Source organism: Mirounga angustirostris, unplaced genomic scaffold (assembly GCF_029215605.1).
Source record: "Mirounga angustirostris isolate CCGP_5_RB_7025 unplaced genomic scaffold, mMirAng1.0.hap1 SCAF_14, whole genome shotgun sequence".
NCBI lineage: Eukaryota > Metazoa > Chordata > Mammalia > Carnivora > Phocidae > Mirounga > Mirounga angustirostris.
Window position 1 is genome coordinate 74,457,731 of NW_026991722.1, and position 19,617 is coordinate 74,477,347.

Genomic DNA, 19,617 nt, shown 5'->3' on the forward strand with positions numbered 1-19,617 from the left:
TAATTAAAGTAAATGTATTAATTTTAACTTAGGAAAAAACTTCTTTTCCTATTTATTACCTATTTATTCTGGGAAATTAGAAAATACAGATGAGTAAAATGGACAAAATAAGTATCACCCAGAGATAATCACTAACGTTCTGATACCGATAATTCCAGACTTTTTTGTTCTTGCATGTGTGTGTGTGGGTAGGTGTATACACATGTGCTTATACACACACACACTTTTTTTCCTCTTTTAACAAAAATTATATCAGGCAAAGTTCTTCCCTGTGGGAGGTTCACAGTCTAATTAAGGAAATAGAGACTCTAACCCTCAAAGCAACTTGACTTACAAAACATCAGCATAACCATTTTGTTTATATTGTTTCTGTGTCAGGAAAGCAATTGTACTACAAGCTCAGAACCAAATGTCAGAGGCGCACAAGCTTTTACAAAAATTGTTGATTCATTGTCAGAAAATCAGGAACACAGAAATGGTGATCAGGTAAGGGAGGTCTCTCAAGCGTCTGCTGTAGGTGGACCTTTGTGCCGGATATTCTCATTCCATGTCTTTCTCTTTGTGGGCAGTGTCCTGTTATCTGTCGCAGAGCTGTACTGGCGATCGTCCTCCCCCACCATCGCATTGCCCGTGCTCCTGCAGGCTCTGGCCCTCTCCAAGGAGTACCGGTTACAGTACTTGGCCTCCGAAACAGTGCTGAACTTGGCTTTTGCTCAGGTAAGCTGATCTCTGTTTTGTTTTTTTGGTTTTTTTTTTAAAGATTTTATCTATTTATTTGCGAGAGAGAGAATGAGAGACAGAGAGCATGAGAGGGAGGAGGGTCAGAGGGAGAAGCAGACTCCCCCCCCTGAGCAGGGAGCCCAACGCAGGACTCGATCCCAGGACTCCAGGATCATGACCTGAGCCGAAGGCAGTCGCTTAACCGACTAAGCCACCCAGGCGCCCCAATCTCTGTTTTTATAGCACATATTTGTGCTCAAGAACTGGTGAGTCTGTTACTACTTTTTGGTTTTGAAAAGGATAATAATGAGCTTTGACTTCTTTTTTTTTTTTTTTTTTTAAGATTTTATTTATTTATTTGCGAGAGAGAGAATGAGAGACAGAAAGCATGAGAGGGAGGGGGGTCAGAGGGAGAAGCAGACTCCCCGCCGAGCAGGGAGCCCAATGCGGGACTCGATCCAGGGACTCCAGGATCATGACCTGAGCCGAAGGCAGTCGCTTAACCAACTGAGCCACCCAGGCGCCCGAGCTTTGACTTCTTAATATTGAAGTCTGGGAATGTAGTCTCGTCGTCAAGCCCCCCATGGAAGTCTGAAGCTGTGAACTGCATGGCAAGCTGACCACTCCCAGTGGCACTGGCATCTTTAAGAAAGGGGATGCACCTTTTCATTGAGGACACTAGCATCATATTAATGATTTAGCTGGCCCAGAGCTATGCTTGATTAATAAGGGGATAAATAAAGAAATGAGGAATTTGTGTGTTCATTGAAAGCTTTTGGAAATTAAATTGTATTTTATGTTTGCTTTCTGTCTCCCCCTGAGGAATATAAAGGCTTTTGAGAAAGGGACTTTGTTTTCTCCCTGCTGTGATCTCTGGTACAGAGTAAGATGTACACATAGTAGGCTTTTAATAAATATTTAGTGAATGAATGCATTTTGAACTCACTTGCACTAGAGGAATTTACTAACTTAAAGCAGAGATTCCCCAAACCATGCATTAGAGTTAATTGGGAAGATTTTAAAAATATCTATATATCTGGCCTTGCCTTGAATGCATGGAGTCAGAATCTCTATGGAAGGAGCACAGGAATCTAATGTTTTCCTTTCCAACTTCTCTAGTGATTTTTTCTTTTCTTTTCTTTTCTTTTCTTTTTTTAAGATTTTATTTATTTATTTGACAGCACAAACAGGGGAAGTGGGAGAGGGAGAAGTGGGGAGCCTACTGAGCAGGGAGTCCGATGTGGGGCTCGATCCCAGGACCTGAGCTGAAGGCAGATGCTTGACCAACTGAACCACCCAGGTGCCCCTCTAGTGATTTTTTCTTAATTAAGATAAAATTCACATAAAAAATTTACCGTTTTAATCATTTTAAAGGGCACAATTCAGTGGTTTTAAGAATATTTACAGTGTTTTGCAACCATCGACACCATTTAATTCCAGAATATTTTCATCACTCCGAAGAGGAACCTTGTGCCCATTAAGTAGTCACCCCCATTTCCCTCTCACCTTGAGCCCCTGGCAACCTACTTTCAATCTACTTTCTGCCTCTGTGGGTTTGCCTATTCTGGATATTTCATATAAATGGAATCATACAATATCTGGCCTTATGTAGTCTGGCTTCTTCACTTAGCGTAATGTTTTCAGGATTCATTCATGTTGTAGCAGGTGTCAATGCCTTTTAATGGCGGAATAATACTTCATTAGATGGATAGACTACATTTCATTTATCCATTCATCAGCTGATGGACATTTGGGTAAGCTATTATGAATAGCTGCTTTTAACTTCATATATAAGTTTTTGTGTGGATATATGTTTTTATTTCTCTTGGATACACTTAGGAGTAGAATTGCTGGGTCATATGATAGAATTATCATGTTTAACTTTTTGTGGAACCACCAAACTTGTTTTCCACAGTGACTGCACCATCTTATAGTCTCACCAGCAATGTATGAAGATTCTGGTTTCTCTATGTCCTTGCCAGCACTTGTTATTTCCCATTTTTTTATTATGCCCAACCTAGTGTAAAGTTCTATCTCATTGTGGTTTTGATTTGCATTTCTCTAATAACTGATGATATTGAGCATCTTTTCATGTGCTTATTGGCCATTTGTATATGTTCTTTGGAGACATCTAAGTCCTTTACCCATTTTTCAGTTGGGTTATTGTCTTTTTGATGTTCAGTTATAAGATTGTTTTGTATATTCTGAGTACTAGACCCTTATCAGATAGATGATTTGCAAGTATGTTCTGTTCTCTGGGTTGTCTTTTCACTTTCTTGATCATGACCTTTGATGCACTAAAGTTTTTAATTTCAATGAAATCCAATACATCCTTTTTTTGCTTTTGTTGCTTATGCTTTTGGTATTCTACTTAAGAAACTGTTGCTTACGGGCACCTGGGTGGCTCAGTTGGTTAAGCAACTGCCTTCAGATCATGATCCTGGAGTCCTGGGATTGAGTCCCACAGGGAGTCTGCTTCTCCTTCTGACCCTCTCCCCTCTCAAGCTCTCTCTCCCTCTCTCTCTCTCTCTCAAATAAGTAAGTGGGAGCTTTAAAAGAAAAAGAAAGAGAAAGAAAGAAAAAGAAAGAAAGAAAGAAGAAAGAAAAAGAAACTTGCATAATCCAAGTTCATTCCTTGTAAGGGTTTTTTGTGCAAAAAAGTGATTTTATTAAAGCTCGGGGACAGGACCCGTAGGCAGAAAGAGCCGCTGCTGCGTGGGTTGTGAGGAGTGGCTGATTATATACTCTGGGGTTGTGGGAGGTAAGGAAAAGGGAGGTTTCAAGAGAACTTTCATATGCTAAGGAGGACCTTCAAGATACTGGAGGCCTTGCCATTGTCAAGTTAAGGTTGTTTTTCCCCTCTAGCAAGGCATTAACAGTAAGATAGTTGGGAGATTCCTGGAAGAATGTCACACATGTCCCACCCAGCAGTGGGGGGTGGGCGGAGGTTGCAGGGTGTCAGCTTATGCTTTGTCTTCAGCCAGCCTTTTGCTCCCTCATCATTTCCCCCATGAACAATTTTGACCTTAAATCTTTAAGGTTGTTGAAGGTGGAAGGTCTCATCTTCTGTAACTTCTTCCTGCTGAATAGGGTTTTAATAGTCTTAGGTCTTACATTTATATCTTTGATCCATTTTGAGTTAATTTTTGTGTATGGTGTGAGGTAGGAATCCAGCTTTATTTTTCACATATGGATATCCCGGTGTCCTAGCACTACTTGTTGAAGAGACTGTTCTTTTCCCATTGAATGGCCTTGGCACCCTTGTCAAAAATATTGATCATGGATATATGGGTTTATTTCTGCACTCTATTCTTGATCTATATATCTGTCTTTATGCCAGTACCATACTGTTTTGATTACTGTATCTTTGTATTAAATTTATTTTTTTTTAAAGATTTATTTATTTATTTGAGAGAGCGAGAATGAGAGAGAGAGAGTGTACATGAGAGGGGGGAAGGTTAGAGGGAGAAGCAGACTCCCCGCCGAGCAGGGAGCCCGATGCGGGACTCGATCCAGGGACTCCAGGATCATGACCTGAGCTGAAGGCAGTCGCCCAACCAACTGAGCCACCCAGGTACCCTCTTTGTATTAAATTTAAAATCAGGAAGTAAGAGGGGCTCCTGGGTGGTACAGTTGGTTGAGCATCTGACTCTTGGTTTCGGCTCAGGTAATGATCTCGGGGTCCTGGGATTGGGCCCTCCTGCATTGGGCTCCGTGCTCAGCACGGAGTCTGCTTGTCCCTCTCCCTCTGCTCCTCCCCTGCCTCGAATAAATAAATAAAATACTTCTTAAAACTTATAAAAAATTTAATTTCAGTTTTGGATTGTTTATTGCTAGTGTATATTGATCTTACATCCTACAACTTTGCTGAAGTTGTTTAATACCTGTTACAGGTTTTTGAGAATTCTTTAGAGTTTTCTATATATAAGATCATGTCATCTGCAAATACAGAGAGTGTTTCTTACATTCCAATTTGAATGTCTTTCATTTCTTTTTCTTGCCTAATTGGCCTGTGTAGAACTTCCAGAACAGTGCTGAATAGAAGTGGCAAGAGTGTACATCCTTGTTTTTGCCCCTGATCTTAGGAGGATGATTTCAGTCTTTCATTGTTAAGCATGAGGTTAGCTGTGGGTTTTTCATTGATGCATCAGTATTAGGTTGAGGAAGTTCCCTTCTACTCCTCAATGTTTTTATCATGAAAAGTGTTGGGTTTTTGTGAAATGTCTTTTCTGTTTCTTTTTTTTTTTTTTTTTTAAGATTTTATTTATTTGTCAGAGAGAAAGAGAGAGAGCACGAGTGCACAAGCAGGGGGAGTGGCAGGCAGAGGGAGAAGCAGGCTCCCCGTTGAGCAAGGAGCCTGATGTGGGACTCGATTCTAGGACTCTGGGATCATGACTTGAGTCGAAGGCAAACGCTTAACCTACTGAGTCACCCAGGCGTCCTTGTTTTTTCTGTTTCAATTGAGTAGATCGTGTGTTTTTTTTCCCTTTTTTCTAGTAATATAGTGTTTTACATTGATTTTTGCATATTGAACTACTGTTGCATTCTTGGGATAAATCATACTTGGTTATGGTGTATGATCCTTTTAATATGCTGTTGGACTTGGTTTGCTAGTATTTTGCATCTGTTTTCATAAGGGATATTGGTCTGTAGTTTTCTTTTCTTTTGATATCTTTATCTTGTTTTGATATTAGGGTAATAGTGGCCTCATAACGTGAGTTAGGAAATGTTCCCTGCTCTTCTGTTTTTTTGGAAGAATGAGAAGGATTGGTGATAATTCTTCTTTAAACGTTTCTTGAATTTGCCATTGAAGCCACGTGGTCCTGGGCTCTTCTTTTTTGGAAGTTTTTTTGGTTACTGATTCTTCGGTGTCTTTACTTGTTAAGGGTCCATGCAGATTTTTTTTTAAGTAGGTTCCACACCCAGGGTGGAGCCCAACGCAGCGCTTGAACTCAGGACCCTGAGATCAAGACTTGTGCTGAGACCAAGAGTCAGATGCTCAACTGACTGAGCCACGTAGGCGCCCCCCCATTCAGATTTTCTGTTTCTCCTTGAGTCAGTTTTGGTCATTTGTATCTTTCTAGAAATTTGTTCATTATATCTAATTTATCTAATTTGTTCGCATACAATTGTTCATAGTATCCTCATATAATCCTCTTTATTTCTGTAAGGTTATTAGTTAACTCCCCGCTTTCATTCCTGATTTTTGTCATTTGAGTCTTCTCTCTTTTTTTTTCTTGGTCAGTCTAGCTAACAGTTTGTTAATTTTCTTGATCTTTTCCAAGAACCAGCTCTTAGTTTCATTGATCCTATTGTTTTTCTTTTCTCTGTTTTGTTCTTTTTTTTTTTTAATGTGTCAACATTTTTTCTTTTTTTTAATTTCTTTTTTAAATTTAAATTAAATTAATTAACATCTAATGTATTATTAGTTTCACAGGTAGAGGTCAGTGATTCATCAGTCTTATATAATACCCAGTGCTCATTATCATGTGCCCTCCGTAATGTCCATCACCCAGTTACCCTATCCTCCCACCCCCTGTTTTGTTCATTTTCACTCTGATCTTTATTATTTCCTTGCCTCTGTCAGCTTTGGATGTAGTTTGCTCTTTTTTTAGTTTCTGGGTTGTGGGTTTTTTTTTTTTTTTTAAGATTTTATTTATTTATTTGAGAGAGAGAGGAGTGCACATGAGGGGGCGGGGAAGGGAGGGGGAGAGGGAGAGGCAGACTCTGCTGAGCAGGGAGCCCATTGTGGAGCTCGATCCCAGGACCCTGGGATCATGACCTGAGGGAGCACACTCTACCCAACAACAGCAGAACGCATATTCTTCTCAAGTGCACATGGAACACCTTCCAGATAGATTATGTTATGTCACAAAAGAACACTCTAAATTTTACAAGACTGAAATCATACAAAGTATCTTCTTTGATCACATGAAATAAAATTAGAAATCAATAATAGAAGGGAATCTAGAAGATTCATAAATATATAGAACTCAAATAACACATCTTTAAGCGTTTGAAGGCAAACACTTAACTGACTGAGCCACCCAGGTATCCCTTTTTTTTTTAAGTTTCTTAAGGTGGAAGTTCAACTTACTGATTTGAGATCTTTTTTCTTTTTTTAATTTATGCCTTTACAGCTATAAATTTTCTTCTGAGTACTGCATCCTGTAAGTTTCGGTATGTTGTGTATTTTCAAAGTATTTTCCAATTTCCCTTGTGATTTCTTCTTTTACCTATTGGTTATTTAAAGATGTGTTATTTGAGTTCTATATATTTATGAATCTTCTAGATTCCCTTCTATTATTGATTTCTAATTTTATTTCATGTGATCAAAGAAGATACTTTGTATGATTTCAGTCTTTTAAAATTTAGAGTGTTCTTTTGTGACATAACACATGATCTATCTGGAAGGTGTTCCATGTGCACTTGAGAAGAATATGCGTTCTGCTGTTGTTGGGTAGAGTGTGCTCCCTAACAAGTGACTGTTATGGCTAGTTGGTTCATAGCCTTGTTTGGGTCTTCGGTTTCCTTGCTGATCTTCTGTCTAGTTGTTCTCTCCCTTAGTGAAAGTGGAGTATTGGAACTCTTCAACTATTACTGTTACAGTGTCTATTTCTCCCATCAGTTCTATCAGTTTTTGCTTCACATATATTGGGGTTCCATTGTTTGGTGTATATGTATTTATAATTGTATCTTCTGATGAATTGACCCTGTATCAGTGTGTAATGTCTTTTAGCTTTGTAACTTTTTTTTTTTTAAGATTTTATTTATTTTAGAGAGGGAGTGCACAAGAGCGCAAGCAGGGAGGGGCAGAGGGGGAGGGAGAAAGAATCTGAAGCAGACTTTGCGCTGAGCATGGAGTCCGATATGGGGTTTGATCCCATAACTGTGAGATCATGACCTGAGCTGAAACCAAGAGTCGAATGCTTAACTGAATCAGCCACCCAGGTGCCCCTTTTGTAACAGTTTTTGATTTAAAGTCTATTTTTCTGATATAAGAATAGTCACTGCAGGTCTCTTTTGGTTACTGTTTGCATGGAATATCTCTTTTCTGTCCTTTTACTTTCAGCCTATTTGTGTCTTTTAACCTAAAGTGAGTATCTGTAGATAACATATAGTTGGATCATGTTTTTTTCAAATCTATTGTGCTAATCTCTGCCCTTTAATTGAAGAGTTCAATTCATTTATATTTAATGTAATTATGGATTTGAAAGGACTTCTATTTTGTTATTTTTTTCTATATGTCTTATATCTTTTTTGCTCGTCAGTTCCTCCATTATTGTTTCTTTTGTGTTAAATGGATGTTTCTTGTTTTATTTTACTATATACTTTTGAATTATTTTCTTAGTGGTTTCCCTTCTCCCAATGATTCTTACACAGCAAGAATGACCTTTTGACCCTTTGGAATCACCAGTCTAAAGGATATTGATTCTGAATCTTCTTGTAAAGGCAAAAACCTTTCTATAGGTGTGAATAACTACTACCTACTGTATCCATCAAAATTTGAAATCAGATTGTCACACATTGTTTTCTAGGAGTGTGGTGCATATTCAGTGTAGTACACATCAGGGAGAGCATAAGCCAGACATGGCCCTTTGGGAGAGAAGAGCCAGAAATGAAGCCTTTTCTGTCACGGGCAGTGGATGTGGATGTGTACAGTACCACAGTGTTTCTTTTTCAGCTCATTCTTGGAATCCCAGAGCAGGCCTTAAGTCTCCTCCACATGGCCATTGAACCCATCTTGGCTGATGGGGCGGTGCTGGACAAAGGCCGCGCCATGTTCTTGGTGGCCAAGTGCCAGGTGGCTTCAGCAGCTTCTTACGATCCACCGAAGAAGGCAGAAGGTAGGGAGCCACTCAAAGATTGCTAGGCAATACTACTGTGGAAAAAAAAACTAAATTTAGGACCCAGAAGAAGGAAGACATTAAATTTGGGACAGTATTTAAGTTCTCAAATATATGTTAAAATGTCATGTTGTATTTAAAGTACTTTGACAAGTATGCTTGGTATGAAGTTTGAGGGCAAGTGAATCATTATTTTAACTCTACAGAACCAGGTCCCAGGCTGGAAATCAGGACCAAAGACCTTTTTAAAAACCTCACCATAGTGTTTGTTGTTTTTTTTTTTCTCGAAGAGTAGAATACAAAACTATCTGGTACATGTTATATCAATAAAAGTAGATGTTAAGTTTTGAAAATTATGTGTGGAATGTTGAGTTAAACATGCGTGGTATTTTCCCACTTTCCATCAGCTCTGGAGGCAGCCATCGAGAATCTCAATGAAGCCAAGAACTATTTTGCAAAGGTCGACTGCAAAGAGCAAATCAGAGATGTTGTTTACTTCCAGGCCAGACTCTACCACACACTGGGGAAGACCCAGGAGAGGAACCGGTGTGCGATGCTCTTTCGGCAGCTGCATCAGGAACTGCCCTCTCATGGGGTGCCCTTGATAAATCATCTCTAGTGAGAGTATCCCTGCTGATCCACTATACAGACTAGAAGATTTGGGACTTGTTTACATCCCCTCCATCCATGTAAATGATGTATTTGATGTCTGATCAATAAACTGCATTCTGATTAGTTTGTCTTATTTTGTTGCTAGAATATACATATTTGTTTCCCCCCCCCCCTTTTTTTTTTAGATTTTATTTAGGGGTGCCTGGGTGGCTCAGTTGGTTAAGCATCTGCCTTTGGGTCAGGTCATGATCCCCAGGTCCTTGGATCGAGCACTGCATCAGGCTCCCTGCTCAGTGGGAGGCCTGCTTCTCCCTCCCCCTCTGCCTGCTGCTCCCCCTGCTTGTGCTCGCTCGCTCTCTTTCTCGCTTGCTCTCTTCAAATAAATAAAATCTTAAAAAAAAATAAAAAAAGATTTTATTTATTTATTTGAGAGAGGAAGAACACAAGCGGGGAGGGGCAGAGGGAGAGGGAGAAACAGATTCCCCACTGAGCAAGGAGCCCAACATGGGGCTCGATCCCAGGACTCTAAGATCATGACCTGAGCTGAAGCCAGTCATTTAACCAACTGAACCACGCAGGCGCCCCTCCCTTTTCTTTTTGATAGCAAAAGATACCAATGCTTTTTGATAAACCGCTGTGCAAGTGTTAAAGATTATGTTCTCTCTGAGCAAAGCTGCCAATATCTTATTAGAATCTGTGCATACTCGCCATCATCACATGAATTCATTTAGCATCTATGCTCAGACATCAGCTCTTTTGGGTATTGCTGGATCTCTAGGGGGTCGGTACAGGTTTTTCTGAGGCTTGGATTTTCTTTCTGAAGCTTCCTTGCTTTGATGGACTGAGCTGGGGTTTGTGGTGTGCCTGTGTGTGCTTGCAAGCACATGTTGGTCCTTGAGGTTAAGAAGGAAAAGTTTTTTTTTTTAAGATTTTATTTATTTATTTGACAGAGAGAGAGCACGAGCAGGGAGAGAGGAAGAGGGAGAAGCAGGCTCCCCGATGAGCAGGGAGCCTGATGCAGGGCTCGGTCCCAGAACCTGGGATCATGGCCTGAGCCCAAAGCTGACTCTTTTTTTTTTTTTTAAAGATTTTTATTTATTTCTTCATGAGAGACAGAGAGAGAGAGACAGAGGGAGAAGCAGGCTCCCAAGGAGCAGGGAGCCTGATGTGGGATCATGACCTGAGCCAAAGGCAGACGCTTAACCATCTGAGCCACCCAGGCGCCCCAAAGCTGACTTTTTTTTTAAAGATTTTATTTATTTATTTGACAGAGAGAGACACAGCGAGAGAGGGAACACAAGCAGGGGGAGTGGGAGAGGGAGAAGCAGGCTCCCCACAGAGCAGGGAGCCCGATGCGGGACTCAATCCCAGGACCCTGGGATCATGACCCGAGCTGAAGGCAGTCGCTTAACCAACTGAGCCACCCAGGCGCCCCAAAGCTGACTCTTAACTGACTGAGCCACCCAGGTGCCCTAGAAGGAAAAGATCTTTTTATGGTTTTTGGGCCAACGACGAGAAGCGTATTTCAATCACTTTCTGGGTATGTGCTTATATCTTCTGCATGAGTATATTTCTTCTCTAACTGTATAAACGAGGTTTGATGATAGTAAGTCTAGGAATTCGTTATGAATAAGGTGATTATAAATTAAGAAAGGGTCTGAAGCTCAGAGGTGTATGGGTGCTATCACTCAAATATATAGTGTATCTAATTTACATCTCTCAACCCAGCAATTAAGCAGAACCAGTTATTGCTTTGTCCGTGAATTTATCTTATCCCTCGGTGTTTGTTCACAGGAAAATCACCGTGTTTCGAATCCAAAACAGCAACAAGGAACCAACCAAATTTTGCAGTTTCTATCACTGGCTCTTTCTCTGTTAAATTTAAACCTTCTGATGGGAAATAATTTATCTCTAGAGCTCTTTGAAACAGTGTAAAACAACTCCCACTCATGGGGTACGTTTGTTGGCTAAAGACAGCTGCTCTGGAAATGAGGCTCGGGGTAGAGACAGAGACAGTAATTGTTGTGTTGATGTTGAAAAATCTTAAGGTTTTGAGAGGTTATATATGTAGATGGCAAAAATTAAATATTCTTAAAGGCTGTAGAGTACAAAGTGATTCTTCCTCCCAGGAAGTAACCACAATCATCAGTTTGTTTTTATTCTTCCAAATATATTCCCTCATCTGGTACATTTTTGTCCTTGTATTTAAACTATGGTCTTTCCAGTCTAAGAAGTGATCTTAATCCCTCTGCCTCAGCAGAGGAAGGTCCAAGAGATGGGGCAAGGTTGCTCAGCTGACCCCTCATGTATCAACATTAAAAACCAGAAATCAGACCTGATCAGACCAGAGGAAGGTCCAAGAGATGGGGCAAGGTTGCTCAGCTGACCCCTCATGTATCAATATTAAAAACCAGAAATCAGACCAGCTGATCAGGACCAGCTACATAATTTGTAAAAATTTGTGCAAAGTAAAAATACAAAGCCTGTATTAAATAGAGCATTAAACCAAGTAAGGGGCACAGTTTACACGCCCGTGAATCCAGCCTGCCTGACCCTGCTCCCAGTCTGCATGTTCACCCTTGCAGAACTGAATCCAAAGCTAATGTAGTCTGTGGCCTGCTGCCACCTGTGACTTAGATTTGTTGGCTGAGGCTCTCTCCTCCAGGAAGGAATAGTGGGTTAAATGGAAAGTTGGAAACATCAGAGTGACCCCCCCCCCTCCGAACACACACATACAGGACCGTCTGGGTTACGGCTAATTGGCTTTTTTCCTGGTGGAGCATCTGGGAAGGGAAAGGTCAGAATTGTGTAATTATGGGTGGTTTAACATGGAAGTGTAACTAAATGATTTGGTTAAATGGGGAAAGGGTTTGGTGAGGAGGGAGTTGAGCTGTATAGCCAGTGGGCATTCAGGTCTCTACCAGAGACCTTACAGAGAAGAAAGGGTGGTGACCCAAGCCAGTGGCTCTGCATGGTGGGAGCTCTACCAGCAGATTTGGTGTTGAGTATTTCTAGCCCTGGGGCAGGTGGGTACAAATATCTTAACACTTACAGAGTGCCCTGTTGTAATTTTTTTTTGTGAAAGATTTTATTTATTTATTTGACAGAGAGAGACACAGCGAGAGAGAGAACACAAGCAGGGGGAGTGGGAGAGGGAGAAGCAGGCTTCCCACCGAGCAGGGAGCCCAATGCGGGGCTCCATCCCAGGACCCCGGGATCATGACCTGAGCTGAAGGCAGATGCTTAACGACTGAGCCACCCAGGCGCCCCTGCCCTGTTGTAATTTAAGTATATTAACACATTTAATCTTTACAACAATCCTAAGACATAGGCAATAGCATTTTTGTAAAAGATTTGATTGAGAGAGCACATGAGCAGGGGTTGGGGGAGAGGGGCAGAGGGAGAGGGAGAAGCAGGGTCTCCACTGAACAGGGAGCCTGATGCGGGGCTCGATCCCAGGACCCTGTGATCATGGCCTGAGCTGAAGGCAGACGCTTAGCGACTGAGCCACCCAGGTGCCCCAGTAGGCAATAGCATTCATCCCATTTAACAGATGTAGAAACTGAGACATAAGGAGGTTAGTTCACTCACGCAAGGTCACACAGCTGGTAGGTTGCAGAGAATCCAACCCAGTTCCTGCATTACCCTAGAGCTCCCTGTTTCTGGAGTTTTGAAAAGTACTGTAATGTTTGGATTGGTGGGGATTCCATCCAGGGGTGACAGGCTTCTCAATCTCATCACTGGAGCACCTTCATGTTGACCTACATGCCTTGAATACTCTGCTTGCTCAGAGTGTTTTCTATTTTGCCCTAATGTTTTTGGATGGTTACACCAATTTTTTTCTTTCTCATAGTACATCTAAGACAAATGAAGAGCTTCTTTATCTATGTCCCCGCTGACTTCTCCTTTTATGCTGTTGTTTATGTTTGGGACTAACATTTTAATCTCATTGCTCATTGAAGGGAAACTTCCCAGGCTCGCTCTTTCTTTTTCTTTACTTTTTTTTTTGCCAGTGTTTTTCTACTTTCCTGTTGAATGGGAAGGAATTCAATTAATAAAGTATATCAGTGTGATTAATCCTGCTGTCTCTACCTGGATGTTCAAGGTTTGGGAGGTGGAATATTCTAGTCAACACCATGAGTAGAACATATAACAGTTCCTATAGGAAAAGACAAAGCCTTGGCAGGAGCTTATGATGCTGTCCTAGGGGGTAAGATAATTTTTAAGTCTTACTTTTTCTGCCCCTTCCTTGTACTGTCTAAGTTTTCTTAAAAATAAGATTCAGATGCTTTGTTTACTTATTTTCTTGGCAATCTGGGTTGTCAAGACAACAAGATCGGTTTGCCTAGAATAGGTTTTTCTAGTGTTCTTAGAGGAGAAAACCCAAAAAGCAAAGCTAATTCTTATTTTCATATCTCTAAGAAGAAAATGGTTTTCTTCAGTGGAATGATTCCTATCATAAGGAAGGCCAAATGTCAACGAAAGGCAATTACGATGTCCTCTGCTTTGTTCTAATTCACTTTAATAAGAAAGGCACATATGGGGCACCTGGGCGGCTCAGTCATTAAGCGTCTGCCTTCGGCTCAGGTCATGATCCCAGGGTCCTGGGATCGAGCCCTGCATCGGGCTCCCTGCTTCTCCCTCTCCCACTCCCCCTGCTTGTGTTCCCTCTCTCGCTGTGTCTCTCTCTGTCAAATAAATAAATAAAATCTAAAAAAAAAAAAAAAAAATAAGAAAGGCACATAATCAATGGAGTTTTTAGCACTGTACTAAGTATATTAATAGCGCCTCTGAGCACTTATGTGCCACGTACTGAGCTATTAACTTTACATACATTATTGTATTTAAACCTCACTGAACCTGTGAGCTAGGTTGGTTGTCTTCATTTGACAGCTGATGAAACCAGAGTCCCTGTCCAAGGCCAAGGCCAAGGCCACAGACCCAGTAACTAGCGAAGCTGGGATTTGCACTAGGTCTATCTTGACTCCAAAGTCACTGCTTTCAACCACAACACTGAAGGTAAACGGATGTTTCAGATGTGGTACTTATCTATCCTCCAGGAATTTATAGCTCTTCTGGCAATTCAGAACCCATTAGTGAAAAGGAAAGAATAGAGACAGCTGGTGGCTGAGCATCAAATACGTGGTACAGTCCTTGCTATAGGAGGTCAGAGAGAGGAGAGGTCAAGGAGGGCCTGGTCGTAACATTTCAGGAAATTCTTCCAGAAAGAAGTGGATCTTGGGCTAGAGTTTGGATTTGAATGGGCACTTTCTTGCCTTTCTCACATAATTGGCTTCTACCTTTACACAGCTGTAGGTGTGTATACCTAAGTTTCTGTCTGCTAGCTATAGCGTTCTAATAAAACATAGACCATTTAGTAACATATAGAATGGTATATTTTAACAAGTAACAGGAAGAGACATCAACCAATATCTATTTTGGTTTCTTTAGTAAAGCAGGGGTTGCCAAACTATTGCTCACATGGGTTGAATCTGGCATGCCACCTGTTTTTATATGTCCTGCTAAGAATGGTTTATGCATCTTTAAATAGTTGAAGAGAAATCAAAACAATAATGTTTTGTGACATGTGAAAATTATATGAACTTGAACTTTCAGTGTCTGCAAATAAGAGTTTTCCTGGCACACAGCCACACCCATTCATTTGTCTGTGGCTGCTAGAATGGCAGAGCTGAGAAGTTACAACCACATGGCTTCAGAGTCTAAAATATTTACTCTCCTGCCCTTTCCAGGAAACGTTTGCTGACCCCTGACATAGAGTCAAAATATTCAAAATGTACAAAATGTTCCCCATCAGCCCCAATATATATTTTTGGGGGAAAAAACAGCAAAATATAGAAAAATACAGAACTATGCATCCACCATTCAGAATTAACATTTCACCATTTGCTTGGAATTCATTTATAAGTAAAAGGCATAAAACTGTCCAACATTCCTTATGCTCCCTGTCCTTATTCTCTGCCCCTACTTCCATCTTTGTGGCAGATTGTCATGAATTTAATTTACACTCAATCCCCTTTGACCTTTTTAAAAAACACTATGTAAGCATGTGTCCATGAACAAGATAGACTATGTGGGGGTTTTAAAATACAAATTGTAGGGGTACCTGGGTGGCTCAGATGGTTAAAAGTCTGCCTTTGGCTCAGGTCATGATCTCAGGGTCCTGGGATTGAGCCCCACATCAGGCTCCCTGCTTGGCGGGGAGCCTGCTTCTCCCTCTCCCTCTACTGTTCCCCCTGCTTGTGCTCTCTCGCTCTCTCTGTCGAATAAATAAATAAAATCTTAAAAAAAAAAATACAAATTGTACATCATATTGTATTTTGCAACTTGCTCTTTTACTCAGCATTCTGGTTTGGGGATCTTCCCGTGTGTGTGTACAAATAGAGCTAAGGTACTCCTTCGAACTATTCCATAGTATTCCATCAAATGGCCATTATACATTTCGTTTATCCATTCCCCCCATGAACATTGAGGAAGGTTGTTTCCGGGCTTTCACTATTACCAAAAAAAAAGCATGAGCGGTGAGTCACACCAGAAATGGTGGTCATCCGGTTGGAAGCTCTGAATTGTCTGTGAGCACCCCTGCAGCACGGAAATACTAAACTGAGGGGGACTGGAAATCCACCCAGCACAAGAGGACTTTGAACCTTTAATTACTTTGGCCCCTGACTCCCCTCTGGACTCTTGATTCCCTTTTGTTTCCTTGGCAGGGTCAGCGAGACATCCCCTGGGTATCTTTTGGGTCAGGACTGCGTTTCAAAACCACCTAAGGTCGGCGGGTCAGGCAGCCTTTGAGGTCTCCTCTCTCCCTCCCCCTGCAGTGCAGTTACCCAGCTAGGGGACTAAACACACTCTTAAGGCTCCAGCAAAGGAGGACGCCCCAAAGGGGTAGAATGTTTGTGAAGAAGATGAAGATTTCCACAAAAAGCATCTAAGTAGTCTTTTTTTTTTTTTTTTGCATCTAAGTGGTCTTGGGGAAAAGCCAGAACTTCACTGGGTTTCGTGCAGTTTGGTACATCCGGGTGGAGTGGGGGGTGGGAAAGGAACACCTTTGCCCAGCCTTTAGGGCGGGCCCTGAGCAGTGGTCAGTGGGGAAGCGGGTGAGGAAAGGGGTTTCCTCGAATGGGTGGTGACCCGAAATCCAGGCCGCATCCACCGCCCCGCGCCTGGTGCAGAGGGCGCAGCCCCGGGACGGAAGCCGGGCCGCTAGGCGGGACCCCGGCTGTCCCGCGGGCTTGGGGAACTTTCCGCGACTCAGCCGCCGCCCTGCAGTCCTCGCGTTTGGCCAAACAAAGCGAGCGCTGCCGGCGCGTCCGGCCTGCCGGAGGGTGCCGCAGCCGCCGCGGGGAGAACCGGGGCAGGTGCGCGCCGCGGGCGGGGGCAAAGTTGCGGCGCAGCAACCCGCGCTCCGGCGCCCGTCGAGCGTCTCCCCTCCGAGCGGGTCGGCGGCCTCCTCCGACCGCTCCCGGCCCCGCCTCACTTCCCCTCGCCTCCGCCTCCTCCCCTTTCTTCTCCTTTTCCCCGCCTCGCGGCTACTTTCGCCTCCGCCGGCTCCCGCCTCCCTTCCCTCCCCGCCGCGGGGCCGAGCCGGCGGGGGCGCGCCGAGGGCGCGCCGAGGGCGGCTCCGCGCCGGGGTTTCCAGCGGCCGCGGCCAATCGTCGCGCAGCCCGCGGCGGCGTCGCGCCCCAGCCGAGACCGGGCGGCTCCTCCCGCCCCCCCCCGCCCAACCCCGCGCGCCCGCCGGGGCCGCGGAGAGGAGCGCGCGGCCGCGCTGAGCAGAGCGGAGCCGAGCCGGGGGCGCAGAGCGCGGGAGGCGGCGGCGGTGGCGCGGAGCCCAGGTGAGCTGACGGGAGCGGGGCCGCGGGCCGGGGAAGCAGCGCCGCAGCCCCGGGTGCCGTCGCCTTCTCGGGGCGCGGGACCGCTGCCGGGATTGAAGACAAAGCCCTGAGGCCGGCCCCCGGTTCCCTCCACCGAGGGGACCCCACGTGCGCCGCCCCACGCCCCGCCACGTGGGGGGACCCGGCCCCCCGGCGCCCCTTCCCCCGCGTCCTCGGAGCGCCTGGGGCCTTGGGGTGGCCTCCTTGGCTGGGCCGCGCCCGGCCGGGGGTGGGAGGGGCGGTCCCGGAGTTTGGAACCGATGTCACCCGGGGCCGGGGCAGTCAAGGATCTTGGAGGCGGCCTAGGCCCACCTTCTCGCGTTTGGACAGGTGGGGAAAGCTACAGAGTGCAGGGAAGGAGAGGGCCACCGGACTCTGAGCACCCCACCCCCGCACCCCGCTTGTCTTGGGGGCAAACCCAGGCCCTGGTGGGTTGGACCAACACCAGGGGGCAGGACCCTGGATCAGCAGTTGCGGGGCCTGGGGACCTTTGCCTCCCTTAGTTGGCCCTCTGCCTCTGCCCTCCAGAACCTCGCTGGCTGGTCCTTTTGACCTAATTTACCTCCGGTCCACAGCACTCAGTGAGTGCAGAGAGGTGCCCTCACTGGCACCCTCTGCTTGACTCTTGGGGACGCGGGGAGTCTGGGCCCAGCCCCGCTAAGCGTTGGGTCTCGGTGCCTGGAATGCCACCCTATCCAGCCTCGAGCTCTTCCTGGCTCTCCCTCCCGCCCCCCCCCCCCCCCGCATTGCCCAGTTTGGGAAGCGGGATGTTTTCACAGCTCTGCCAGCCTCCCTGCTGCTCTCACTTGGCTGTGGGGAGGTTGCACTTTAGCCTCTCCTGTCTCCCTCAGAAGGTTGGGGCGGAGGGATGCCGTTTGGGGAGGGGGCGGGGGACTCAGTGCCCTCAGTAAGAGAGGGGCTCGCTGGCCTGGGGTGGGACATGTAGTGTCCACTTCCTTAAAGGTAACTTTAACCTTCCTCAATCTGGAAGTCCCTACAGTCCCAGAGATAGAAACTTCATGTACCCTAGAGTGGTACTGTCATTTACCACACCCCCTTGCCTAGCTCTGCCCCCAGGGGAGAGAGAAGAGGATAGCTCTCTGTCCCCATAGGCTCCCATGTTCTCAGGGGGAGGTAGGGGCAGCAACAAGGGGAGGGCTTTGGGGGAGTGATCCCCTGCCTCTCAAACCACCCCACAAAAACATGCAATTTAAGAATAAACAGTGTTCATGCTATGCAAATGCAGCTTTGTGGTGAGCCCTGGCACCTCCTTCCAGATTGCTCATCATCAGCCCTTCCTATATAGAAAGCAGCTATTATAGTGAGAGCACAGGGTATTTTTGTAATAAAAAGTAATAGCCATCATTTGATGAGCCTCCAAACACTGTGCTATGTGTTGCATTTACTGTCTCATTTAATGCCTACCAAAATCCTAAGAGGCAGAGATTTTTATTCCCATTGTAGAGATGAGGAGGTCAAGGGTGGAAACAATGCTGCAGTGTTGCTAGGAGTTAGCCTCATTCTACAGAGGGATCAGAGAGGTTAAGCAGCTTGTCCAGGGTCACACAGCCAACCCAGGCATGTCAGGCTCTTGAGCCTATGCACTTGACCACCTCTCCTAGAGCAGGGTCCCTTGCAAGGCTGCCCTCAGCTTTTTGAGGGGCCCAAAATTGTTTACTAAGCCAGCTTAGGGGGACACAGATCTAAGCAGGCATGCTGCTGATGCTTGATGACTTGTCTTTGCTCCCAGGTTGTTAGTGGGCTAGTAGCCAAATTATTCACCAATAACTCTGCACTAGCTCTCATCAAGGGCAGTCCCACCTTCCTGGCAAGCATTTGGAAAAGTGCCTGGTGACTTTTGGTTGTCAAAGTGATGCTGAGCACTTCTGGCTTTGGTGGGTTGGAGCCAAGGATGCCAAATGTCCGGCAAGCAGGCCAGATCCATGCCAGGCAAAAAGAATTGTCCTGGCACCTGTTGAAAAACACCAGGAGGAATCAGTGTGCTAGGAATGAAGGAAGCAGAGGGCTGTGGAGTTTCTGGAGAAATCTCTTCTGGCCAGTATGAATCTAGGAGGCTCCCAGAAAGAGGTGGTGTTTGTGCTCAGCCTTGAGTAATGGGCTAAAAATAAATAAATAAATAAAAAATAAAAGGAGATTGCATGGGAGTAGAAGAAAAAGGGTCTGACCTAGTAGAGGGAACTTTCCGCACTAACTCAGAGTTCCCTCCTTGAGAGCCTCAACCTGGATCCAAGATGGGCTGCTGGGTGGGGAGAGACCTCTCTCGAGAGGAACTGGGTGGGGCAGGCCAAGCCTATTTTCAAGGCATTTTGGCTCAGATTTTAATGTGGGTTGCAGAGTCATCCTCATCCCATCATGAACTCATTTAATGGAAGGGCTCAGAGAGGCAAAGTACTATAACTTGTTTAGGGTCACTCGCAACCTTCCTCTCTGCATGCCACCTTCTGGTAGCTGTGGGAATCCTCGAGTTCTCCTTTCCTTTTCCAGTCCTGGAGATTTGGGGCAAATGCTATTTCAGATTGTCC

At 44.6% G+C, this 19,617-nt stretch overlaps 2 protein-coding genes across 9 annotated transcripts in view; both read left to right on the forward strand.

The window, feature by feature from the left end:
• Positions 1-9,302, forward strand: part of ANAPC5 (anaphase promoting complex subunit 5) — a 42,256-nt gene extending 32,954 nt beyond the window's left edge. For both annotated transcript variants that reach the window (XM_045887703.3, XM_045887704.3), the window contains 4 exons: positions 379-486; positions 570-717; positions 8,405-8,567; positions 8,975-9,302. In XM_045887703.3, coding sequence (XP_045743659.1) covers positions 379-486; positions 570-717; positions 8,405-8,567; positions 8,975-9,186 — 631 coding nt within the window. In that variant the 3' untranslated portion in view covers positions 9,187-9,302. The remainder of the gene's footprint in view (positions 1-378; positions 487-569; positions 718-8,404; positions 8,568-8,974) is intronic.
• A 7,589-nt stretch (positions 9,303-16,891) lies between these two features.
• CAMKK2 (calcium/calmodulin dependent protein kinase kinase 2) overlaps positions 16,892-19,617 on the forward strand; it is a 67,583-nt gene continuing 64,857 nt past the window's right edge. For all 7 annotated transcript variants that reach the window (XM_064578340.1, XM_064578338.1, XM_064578342.1 and 4 more), the window contains exon 1: positions 16,892-17,035. The gene's annotated coding sequence lies outside the window, so the exon portion shown is untranslated. The remainder of the gene's footprint in view (positions 17,036-19,617) is intronic.